The sequence below is a fragment of the Cyprinodon tularosa genome, unplaced genomic scaffold, assembly GCF_016077235.1.
Source record: "Cyprinodon tularosa strain WSP-4 unplaced genomic scaffold, ASM1607723v1 ctg98, whole genome shotgun sequence".
Lineage (NCBI taxonomy): Eukaryota > Metazoa > Chordata > Actinopteri > Cyprinodontiformes > Cyprinodontidae > Cyprinodon > Cyprinodon tularosa.
Window position 1 is genome coordinate 3,849,091 of NW_024039762.1, and position 12,258 is coordinate 3,861,348.

The 12,258-nt window shown below is 36.7% G+C and overlaps 1 protein-coding gene across 1 annotated transcript in view; it reads right to left on the bottom strand.

The window, feature by feature from the left end:
- Positions 1 to 12,258, bottom strand: part of LOC119777081 (exostosin-1b-like) — a 35,693-nt gene that overhangs the window by 10,274 nt on the left and 13,161 nt on the right. Inside the window, exon 2 of the mRNA XM_038275855.1 lies at positions 3,863 to 3,956. Coding sequence (XP_038131783.1) covers positions 3,863 to 3,956 — 94 coding nt within the window. The remainder of the gene's footprint in view (positions 1 to 3,862; positions 3,957 to 12,258) is intronic.

The window sequence follows — 12,258 nt, forward strand, 5'->3', positions numbered from 1 at the left end:
AATATTACATGATTTTCAGTGTCCTGCTTCTTTGACATAAACCTTGACATTTTAATTGTATGTATATATGAATTAGATTAGATAAATATCTTTTCAGACATATATTTACCAAGAAAATAACTATTTCACATCAGATTTGAGCTAGATTCATAGTTAAGAACAATCTGGATGAAACATTATAAGTCAAGTTTGTCTAAAACTGACTAAATTATTTCTAATATATAATCTTTATTTTTTTGTCACACTGTTAGATAAACCGTTGTTTCTAATAATAATCAATTACATTTATAATGTGGTTGTAGCAGTTATGCCCAGAAAAACATTGTGATGATAGCCATTTCCCATCTTTTTTATTCCATCATTAATTAAAGTGAGTTCGTATTTTGACCATGTTTTTTGTTATTGTTTTTTTCCTGGACATAGCTATCAGACTCACTGGTCAGATTTCTTCGGGGAACAGAACAGTCACCTGAAGGGACAAAAGGCAGACCACAGCTTAGGCTTCAGACAAATGCACTGAAAAGTTAAAGCAGTGTAGATCGCCTTCATTTGCATGTTTCTAATCAGATTTTCTGTGATCTGACCCATTGGTTCATCCTTATTTACAGTTTCTCTCCAAGATGAAGCCACTAGCAGAGTTACTGCAGCCATTCATTCTGTCTACTCATCATCTAATGCTTCTGTGCCTCCTTCCTGTCCTCTCATAACCCAGCTTGTTGCGGTACAGTAGATCTGGATCGGTTCCTCTGCACTTATCCCACATCTTAGCACGGAGGATGGATTGCTTCAAGTCTGAATTAATGCAACCAGCTGAGCTTCCTTAAATGTTTAATTGGCTAGCATTAAATTAAATAAACAGCATCCATCCATCCATATATAATTTATTACTTGGAAGGTTTGCTTATTGCAGCATAAAAATAATCACTAATTTTGATGACTGGAAACATCCTAAACCAGTCAGTGATTTTCTTTTAAAGCCATAGTTTACATTTGATAGAGAAATCTGAATATAGTTTGAGAGGAATCAGGCGTCAACTGAAGCTAAATTTAGCTAAGAAGTACTTTGATTGCTTGCTTTTCATTTCTAGTTGATAACAGAGAAACCCTGATCTTCTCTCACTGTGAAAGTGCAGAGAATGGCAAATAATATAAAACTCACTCAAGTGAAACTGCTTATTATGTGGATTTCTACATTAGCTCTCACTGCGCTCATGGTGTGAAATAAAGAGAGCCTTCCAATCTCTAAGAACAATGATTAACAGGAGTTTCACTTGGGTCATGATGGAAAAGCTGAAAGGAGAAGAACATTTTTCTCAGGGCTGATAGATATTTAAGTGAAAAAATAATCATGATTTAGAGGGAGATTTAATTGTGAAAGGTCAAAATCATGTTAAGTCTCCTTCCTCAGGTAATGATCCGTGCTGCTATTATATCTGAAATAAAGAAGCTGTATAGGGACACCAAAATTATTTAACATCATTTTTTACATTTTAATTCCACATTGAATTTAAACCGACCATCCATTGTTTCATGGAGCTTTTTATCCAGAAAACACCTGCATGTTTTACAGTTTAGTAAATTTTATAGAATAGAAATAAAAAATGAAAACATCAGTTATACTAGCCAGAACAGGAGTAGAAGCGTAGAGCTGCAGGAGAAGCCTTTCACGGTCATTGGAGAAAACCATGTAATATTGTTCAATTCTTTGGAGGTTTACCGGGATGCTTTAATATTTGGAGGAATGCAAACACTGCTGTGGTGGAGAGCGATGCGATATTGATGGTCTGGGAATGCTGTCCTTATAAAAGAGGCATAAAAACATCAGCAGAGCTCCCATTTTCATTATATATTTCTTATCGTTATATTTACCGGGGCATATTGCACTTCCCACAAGTTTAAGACACATGAATAAAAGGAGGGAGAAAGAAGATCTTAGTAGGTGGTGAAGAACCAGGAAGAGAGACTTGATTACAGGGTGAGCATCGAGGACACAGAGTGATAAGCAGAGAAGGAAGCAATACTGGAGGCATAATAATAAAAATAACAGTGTTAGGATGAGTTCAGACCAAGCATGATGTCTGTGGGGATTTCCGTGAGCGCTGTGGGGAGTTGACCGCTCTGGATCTGAGATAGAGTGCTCACATCCCAGACCGCGTCATCAAATAACAGGAGCTTCAGCTGTGTGAAGCTCACACCCGACCAACGTGGAAAAACTCAGCAAATAGACTGATTAGTGCAGGTTTGAGTAGTTAAAAAGAATCATTTGTAAAAAAAACAATCAAACCAAAAATAAATCTACTTTTTTTTTTTTTTTGCAGAGGTCAACCGAAACCTCCATTAGGCTCCGAAGTTATCTACCTTTTCAGAGTTACCTGATTGGTGCAGGTAAACTGTTGTTTGTGCCGATTTGGTTTTTAAGATAAAATAACTTCTTACTTTCCACTGATGATGTCACCATCCCAACAGATATTAGTACTGGAATGACTGTTTAACAGTATTTAGTACTTCATCAGCTTCCCTGACCCCTCGTCAGACCCAAAGCATTTCCTGTCAAGGTCTCACTGTCGGCATTTCACGACAAAAGCACAGGCGATCACAAGACTTCTGCTGGATTATTCTCTATGCCAAACTTTCGAATCAGCTTCTAGAGACCATCGATTTTTGAAAACAGCAGCTTACTTTGGTTCTACCCACAAAGAAAGCACCAATGCTGTGAAGTGGTCAGCGACAGAGCGGAGTCTCAGCTGGAGGGGAGCTGAGATCAGCACAAAGAGCAAGCCGGGAACACGACACGAGGAAGTGGTAAAAAAAGCCATTCACAACTTTATAAAAGCCTCAGAAAGTAATTTCCTTCCAGGAATGTGTTAATAGTGGTTATATTTATAGGTTAAATCACAGGATGTCTCCAGATGTTTATATAACAGGAGCTGCTGCCTGCTTACCATATTTTCTGCGCAGATTCGTCCACGTAGTTAAGAATGCTCCTAGGTCCATATCATAGAAAACCCAAAATGCATAACCCAAGCTTTAATCAGTGCTTATTTTATTCAGACTAACCAGACTGGTTCATGGCTTTATCTCTAGACAAACTGCTTTTTTTTTGTTTAACCACTGAAACATTTATATTCTCCGTCAATTTTTCCTAATCAAACACCAAAAAAATTTAGCTTTTATTTGATTTGGGTGTTTTGATTTGGGTCATTATTATAATCACACTGACCACTTATTGACGTTAGAGGGTATAGGTAGGTTACTGCTACAAAGTAGTGCTGCCCCTCCCCCACTAGTAGCTGCATCCTGTTGGTAACGCCCGAAAAAAAAAGATTTGCTTACAGCATAGTCAGTCAAATTCAGAAATATTGAAAAATAGTTCTGGCCACAAAAAAACTACAAATACAATGGTGAGCTGCAAACATTAATGTTTTTCAAGTGATAGTGTGTAACGCCAACAGCTGTGTGTCATTGAATGGCTAGTTAAACCAATATTTGCATTACATGTTTGTGCTGATTCATAAGTGGTAAATCTGTAAAAAATGTAAAAGTCTTAATATTAGACTGTGCAAATATTAATTTAGATTTATTTCCTAGCTTTGTATTAAAACTGTACACCATTTAAATAGCCAATAAAAAGTAGCATGAAAACTAGCTATTGCTTATCTGTTTTTTTCTTTTTATTCCATTTTACAAACATGCAAATACTGGTAATTAATGATGGCCTATGCATGTTTCTGAAACATTTTCCTTTCTTGAAGCTGCAATATTTTCAGGAAAGGAAACAAAGGAAAATAACCTTCAGATGCTTACTCTGCAAAAGAAAAACTCTGCCTCATAGTGAACAGCAGGATGTGGATGAGTCACTGACCTGCAAAGCCTCTAAGAAACGAAAGGAGCCCAGCCTTCGACCCCGAGGAACCAGACAGAAGGTGGAATTGTACAGCATCTCTCTGTAGTCATACCTAAAAGAGAATAAAACGCAAAAACAACATATTGAAACATACAAAGAATGAAAAAAATAAATAACAGAGAGCTGGATGCCACAAACAAACCTTAATTAGCCAAGAAATTCATTGAAAACATCCGTTCTTTTAGTAAATACTTTAATATTAGATGTTGATTGTTATCTCCTTTAAGTAGGTTTGCCCTCTCAACCCACATCTAACACCTCCAGGCTTTACCTACCCTAATTCAACCCTCAGTTAACAGCAGCTTTGATTAAAAGAGTTGCTCTGAATTCCTTCAGTGATAATATATGTATGCAGAGGAGAAAAAAGGTGTTTTCCCCACTCTGCCTTGCCTGGCTTTAAAATTTTGAAGCTGTTATTTTCGGCAACGGCACATAAAGATCAGTGCAAACAAGTGAACATTACACATAGTCACAATATTACTATGTAAGAGTAAAGAACAAAGAGCTATGAAAGCACTGCAGGCTCCTTCTCTAGTCAATATTAAATGATGGTTTATACATACTCATGACTAATACCAGGCTGTAAGCCATAAAAAACACCATTTGTTCCTGATACTGATTTCAACAAATAGTAAAACTGTTTTTAAGGTATTTTAGCTTTATAAGCAGCAACAACAAAACATCGAAGAAAAGGTTGAAAATGATCTGGTATAGTTAATTTTTTAGTTTGTTATTTCTTTTGTAGTAAAGATGATAGAGTGAAAGGCAAACCCTGTGTTTACTGATCTCGGTGTGGACGACATGGGCTGCAAACCCCAGAAACAGCATGAAGCAGAAATGGAACAGGTGGATACAACCGCTTCACTGCTGCCTCCAGGATTTCAAAGGCACAAATATAACAACAAACATGAGAGAAACTATAAGAGATAAAACCTCAATACTTTGACAGAGCTAACGTTTAGAAAATGAGCACAACTCACTGGAACAGAGAACAAGCCAAAAGAAAGGAATTTCCCAATCTGTTTTTGGTACTGAGTGACAACAAGGTTTATCTCCTCTGTTTCCTGCAGTGAGCTTAATACATATTTTACTTTTGCAGTGTGAACATTTTTCTGGAAACGGTTAACTTTCCTTCCCATTATCATTCACAACAAAACAAATGATTTTTAGGCCTCAACGGAATATAAAGGTGTTATTGGCCAGTGTGGACCACATCTAATCCATTCTTGTTGCAGATCTTTACTTTAGATCATGCTAAAAGTACATTTTTTTCAAAATGTTGATTTTGTCCAGTGTTTGGTAGACAGATCTGTCCATAGTTGATAGGTTATAATAACATGGTAACACCGTATTTCATGCCATCCCACATCATTTTACTTCGTTACAATGTTTTCATGTAAACAGAATCAATCAAATAATACTACAAAACTATGAAGCATTTTATCCAATACTTTTCACTTTTCCCTTTTTTTCAAATTTACAGAAGGAAAACCCATTTTCTAAAGTAGATATTCTTCTTGGAAATAGGTCTAAAAAAAAAAAACAACCAAACACACAAAATAGGGTGGAACATAAAGTTTTCATTTAAAGCTGTTTGGGCCTGAACCATCCATCCAGTTGTTTAGATTATACGTTTATGCTTGTGGAAATTGACATTTTAATGCACTCATAAATCATGTACCAAGTTCAATAAAGGGCTCCCTGATCTGTTAATTTACTTTGAAAGCATAATTTCCACTTCATTAGGAATAAAAAATAAAAATAAATAAATGAAAAGGCCACTGGAAGGCAATAACTGGCTAAGAACTAACTAATATACATGTAGAGAACTCCCAAAAACAATTTTAGATCCATGTCTAGGGGAAGACTGGTGTTCAAACTGAAATAAATCATATTTCATGTCAGTTCAGCTTGGATAGATCCAGATGTTATTCCTGCTGTATCCCTTCGGTCTTCGCCTCTTCCAGATGGGCAGCCTCTGGGGACGATCTCTCACTCTGAACTACTGAATGTCGGTGGAGATATGGAGGATGTATGTCCTAAAACAAAGAGTTACTTTTTGATCCAATTTCCTCTGCTCTTACTTTTAACTAAATTATTTTCTGTTCTTAAGTAGATTGGTTACAGTTAAAAAAGAAATAAAAAAGATGAAAAGGATGATTTGATTCACTATGCATCACAGTCATGTCAGATGTCAGCAATTAACACTGCATCATACAAGGCAAATCCTGGCTTGTCCCATATTTTCAGCACGGCAGCATCCAGATGGTCGCAAGTGAGCACAGCAGGTTTACTGTACCCTGCTAATCAGACAGTAATCACAGACTGAGTATAATAAGCTTATGTTTTCCAATTTACAACTGTCAGACCTGTGCATTTGTTCTGGACCAATCATAATAATTTGTAAAATATGGATTATTCTTGATTAATTCAGGTGTTGAGAGGCCTAAACCTGGGAATAAACTCAATCTGTAAAATACCAGATCTGCTGCTGGTCAGTTTGCACTGCTTCAGTCATACAGACTGCATGTGGTGACCTCACAAACCCACTGAGGTTTAAACCCTGACCGACTGTCCAATCAAAGTGACCACAGTGTTGACTTAGCTTGACCATCCAGCAGCTACTAGCTGGGAAACTGAGTCAAGCCTATAACATTGCTTGCTTTGTACAGCCAGAGGACATGCAATAAGAAAAAATAAAAATACAAAACAAATTGAAGTGATCTGGGCGCTAAATGAAATTGAAGCAAAGATGGTCTGTTTTTTAGTATTTTGTAAAAACTGTTTCCGCTGCTGAGCGGCTTGCAGAGAAATCCAAGCACTGAATATCAATCTTGAGTCAGTGGAGTGAAGCAAGAAACCAGTGAGAATGCTTCTAATAAATAACAGAGAGGGGATCGCCCTCTATATGAACTTTCTAATACATATCATCTCACTATCAATATGTACTGTACAGCAATCACAGAATTTCATAGGATGTTCTGATCATTTTAATTGCTATGTAAGCAGGCTTTGCAAGCCCATATCATTGTATATATGGCATACTGTTTAGTTTATTTGCTGTAAATTACAATACTTCCTGCATATGTTTTATATGTAAGGCGCTCAAATGTACAAAGTTTCGAGGGGACATTATGACGAAGGAAAAGTTAAAAAAATTGATGAAATATGTGAGCTGATTGTAAATGATATACGATTCTCTCAATATTCAGCAACAGTATTAAAATTACTTTTACACTGGTAACATAATCTCTAGTTAAATAAAAATCAAGCAGCAATCTAATTGTGAACAATTAAGTCAATTTTCTACAAACAAAAAAAAAATAAAAAAAAGTTGTTCATATTCAGTGAAGGCTGTATTTTAATTACAACAATGAGGGTTGGGTTAATAATTCAACAACCCAATCCTGATGCAGGTTTCAATTTTGGAGTTTTTCCTGCATGAGATAAAATGAAAAAAAGGAAACACTATTGGCTGAAAATGAGAAAATCCTCACTTGAAATGCATTGAGAAACGTATATTGAAGCCTCATCATTGAACTGAAGGAAATGGCAATGCTTTCAATATGAGAGAAGGGGGGGGTGCTCCAAGATTTCAAAAAGAGACAAAAAAACAAAACAAACCGAGCTGGGTCAAGAGAAAAAAAACCCACCAAGCAGTCTCCTAGCAACAAGAATTGATGCTGTGAGGAAGAAAATGCGTGGCTCACTGTCCAAAGGAAGAGACTCAAAAGGACAGTTTGTCTCCTATTATCTCTGCTAAGGACCACAGACACCTATAACCAGACAGCTGACAGAGGGAAGGCATTAAACAAAGAGGCGCTGCTGCTTCTGATCAACTTTGGAGAAGAGATGTATTACATGGATCTTTCAATAAATGTTACATTACCACCAAAGTACCATAACAACCTTTAACAAAAATGAGGAAGTGACCCAAAATTATTGAAATTAATTAAAGTTTAGGCCAAATTACTTAAAGGCTGTGTAGGAGTTCTGTACATCATTGAATTTAAAGGACAACAACCCCACGAATATGCCTTTGTTATTGTACCACAGACATTTTGTTCAAATTAGCATGGACATAAAACATCAAAATAGACAACACTCATTCTAATATATTTTGAGTTCAAAATGTTTTTAAAAAATCAAGTAACCAGGTTATCATAGATCTTTCTACTTTTTATTTCTATACTCTCTACTGTTCAAAAACAAACTTAGATACACTGTGGATGTAAACAGAACTTTCTGCCTTTCTAGCTCATCACATTCACATTTTGATAGGACGATTTTCATGTTATCCCGATGTGCAGGAGAGCAAGAGGAGCAATGTGACGCAAAGCAATGTGAAAAAGAAACCTCTAATGATGTCTCTAGTGAAAGATAGAAAAAATAATGCTGAGATAGGATTAAGTAAGAGAGACTTTTATTTGTACTTGTAGGTTTTAAAATTTAGTTTTTAATATAGCCACGAAAGAGGAATGTTAAAACTGTTCATCATTGGAGTGAGTGTTGGCCTACTGGTTAGAGCAGTGCGCTTGTGCTCTAAGAAGGTTGGAAGCAGTAGTTGAGTTGAGGGGGGATGAAGGCGGATGACATTCCCCTCCTTTAAAAAAATCTAAAAAATCACCCCCCCTTCATAAATGACCATCCCCCATACCACTCCGTGACATTTGATCACTGAATGTGTAAATGTCTACTATATATCAACTGTAATGGCATTAATATTGCCCTTTCAACTTTTAGCAGGCTGTGCGCATACAACTAGCCTGACTTACGGTGGCCCAGAGGGCACACGCGATTTCATTTTCAACCTCAGTGGTGCAACCAGTGGAGCAGCTGACGGGGTTCTGGAAGGAATCATAGCCATGTGGCAAAGACACGTGATTTGAGGGAATGTGAAAATAATGAGGTGAGGGAATCTTCCACAGGTTCCAGGTTCTAAGTTTAACAAATAAAGTGTCAGAAATGATCCAAAATGTTGTTGATAGCAAAATCGAAAATTGGCACCCACTGAGCAGAGAATTTATTCATCGCACACTGACTGTAGCCTGTCTTATTAATTTAAATTTGTCTGTACACCAAAACTATCTATTTTAAGGCATCCATGTATAAGAAATAACCTTAAGAATACGTTTAAAATGTCCCTTTTCGTTCATAATTCAATGGGCATGAGTTTAGGGCAATGCGCTCTCCTGCGACAGGGGACGTAATTGTCGGCCAAATAGATGAAAATCGGAGGAGAGAATCGAAGCATGGGCGGATTTAGGAAATTTGGGGCCCTAGGCAAAGACAGGCATGGGGCCCTCTGAATTGAGAAGACAACTCATAATACAGAAACATTACAGAGATACAGAAATTTTATTAGAATAGACATACATTATTTACTAAATTTTGACTGCCCTTAATGATGTTTTATATTTGTATATTATGTCTAGGGAAAAATAATTCAAGAACTCTAAGCCTTCTTCAGAAATCTGTCATGAATTGACGCAGGGAAGTTAGTTAGAAGCTGGATATTTTTGTTACTACTGGCTGCAAGTACCCGGTTCGATCCCCACAGCCTGCTCTCTGGGTCCCTAAGCAAGACCCTTAACCCCACACATCGTCCTGGGCGCCACACAATGGGATGGGATAAATGAAGAGATACATTTCTCGAGTGTAAGATCAATAAAGTTCAATTATTATTAGTTCTTACTGTAATGAAACTTTCAAAACAACACTCTTCGGTGGGGAGGCCACTACTGATGGAAGAAAAATGGAAATCAAGGAATCAAGCAAAGAAGTGGGATGTAAGAATCTGATTAAAAGTAAAGCATTTTATACTCCATATTGAAATCTACAATTTATTCAAAAGACTCGATGGCATGAAGCCTGAACAGAATACAGCCAAACTAGCTTATCCATATGAGCTTTCAAACTTTGGCATGGAGTAGGCATGATTTGTAAATGATGGGAGCATTTTTACAAATCTTAAATTTTCTATTATTAGAGAATCAACAGAGACTGCCATTTCTCTAATGCTAGCTCTGCTTATGCTTTAAAAAGCTAAAACTGACATGTAAAACAGACTGGACAGAGTCATTATTCTACAACAAAAGTAAAAACTTTCTTCATAGCCCCAGCTTTCTCACATGGCAGTATGATGTTTCTGTCTCCGTTATAAATATTTAATGACCACTCTCAGCAGGAAGACCATAAATATTTTCAATGCTGTTCTTATAGGTTCCCATATTTTGGCCTTTAAAGAGGAAATCAGTCTCCCACTTAAATATGCAGATCCAGCATAAATCATCGTCATCTAACTATAATGTCATGTTCGCCAAGGAAAAAAATTTGGCGAGGAGGCCAAAATGATAAAAGGTTTAGAGCCATCAGACCCATTATAAAGACAAGACTAAAACAATTAAATACAAGTTCAAAGATGCTATTAACCTTCGCTAAAGCCTCAGGTCTGGATATGCACCTCAGATCTATTTGTGGATGTAATTTTAATCCACCTAATAATCCCCCAATCTACTCTAGTCAGTAAAGTAATCATGAACAAAAGAGCTTTTTTACAAATCATCCTCTGATCCAACAAAACCTACAATATTCTAGCGACATTTACCTTTGAAGTGTTGTATTTTAGCTACAGGATGCTAGTCATTTTGTATGTTATACGGGGTGTCAATTCAACATCCCAACCGTATGGTATAGCCCCAAATGTATGCATGAAGTCTGGTCCCTTTATTTTAAATGATTAGTCCAGTAAATCCTACACAAAGGATAACTTCCCAAAGTGAACTCAGTTCCAGCAGGAAAATTACAGTTTTGGAACTGCTTTCTCTCTTTCCTTTCCCCTATTATTTCAGAGTGACTTCATACTTAATTTTATGCTCCCTCTTTACAGTCACAGTTACACCACATTGACAGGCTGTTGCCAGGAACACCAGCTTAAGCCGGAGGAATTTCAGGCGAAAAGCCACCAAGTGAAAATGAGCATCATTAGATTAGAAAGGAAAACAGCAGCTGAGAGAGGAACACTGGATTCTAGTTAAGAAAAGCTGGAAGCATATCTGGAAAGAATGCCACAACCTAAGCACACAGATAAAGCCATTTTTCTGGCCCTAGTTGCATTAGTAGAGTTACTTAAATTATTCAAGAATCCAAAGGCTGTAGCCGTTTGGGCCAGAAACAATATCCAACAAATCATGACATTATAAGTGAGGTAATAGTTGAGTGCATTTCACATTCTTTCCAAGTGAACTCAAACATCGTTTCAATTCACCAATCAAACATGCTCATGTTTAAAGTAGTTCAGGCAAGTAGAAGGGTTTACTATCTGGTTTGGTCAATCAGAAAGAAAAATGTGGAAACATGATACATGAGCCATGGTTTTACAGACCTTGCAGGGGACTGGATTCCACCCATAGGAGGCTTATATGTTGTCAGGATTCAAATTACACTGGTTCTAGCAACACAATCCAGCCAAAAGCTTAGTGCTGTAGATATAGGAGCATAGACCATTTAACAGTAAGAATGACTGAGGCTGCCAGGGTGCTGAAAATAGTCAGTAGCCTGAAGCTAGAATATTACAGATTAATGAATAAGACCACCATAATGAGGTTCTCTCTACTATTTTGTCTTAATGGTGTAGTTAATCATGGCTGTTTCACCTGGAGCTATTGGATCCTTTTATTCCTGCCCTTTAGTATTTTCTAAAATTGTTTAATTATTATTCCTACCGTATACCAGCACAGCTATATTTTTTTCTATAAAAAAACTTATAAAATAAAATAAAAAATCAGAATGATCCCACAAAAGGCTCCTATTTATTTTTCTATTAAAATCACCATATCTCAATATATATCTTTTAAAACCTTCTAGACGTTGCGGCAGCAAATTTTCAGCTGAAGCTGCTGGAAGTTAGAACTAAATCTGAAGTTTCGAACAAATCTCAGAATGTTGCAACCAGCTTCTAATGTTTGGGTTATGATTAAAAAGCACCATGTTGCAGATTTTTTTACCCCGAGTCATTCTGAAAGGGGAGGTTAGCACCAAAATAGCTTTGTTAAAAAAAAAAAAAAAAAAAACCTTACTTATTTCCTCAAGGTACCTTGGACTTACTCATCTCCCTGTGGTTAATGAGTTCAAAGAGAGCTTCATGAAACATTTATCAACACACAGACAGGGGTATACATCAGAACCAGATTACACGACCTCGGGTTAATTCACTGCAACATCATTCTTTGAGCCTTTTATCTCTTTTCTTTATTCTCTGCTTTTAAATCTTCATCCATTTTAAGCTCCTCTATAAAAAGAAAGAGAAATCTTTGACCTGTATAAGGCCTTAAAATGAGTCAAACAAGATGCAA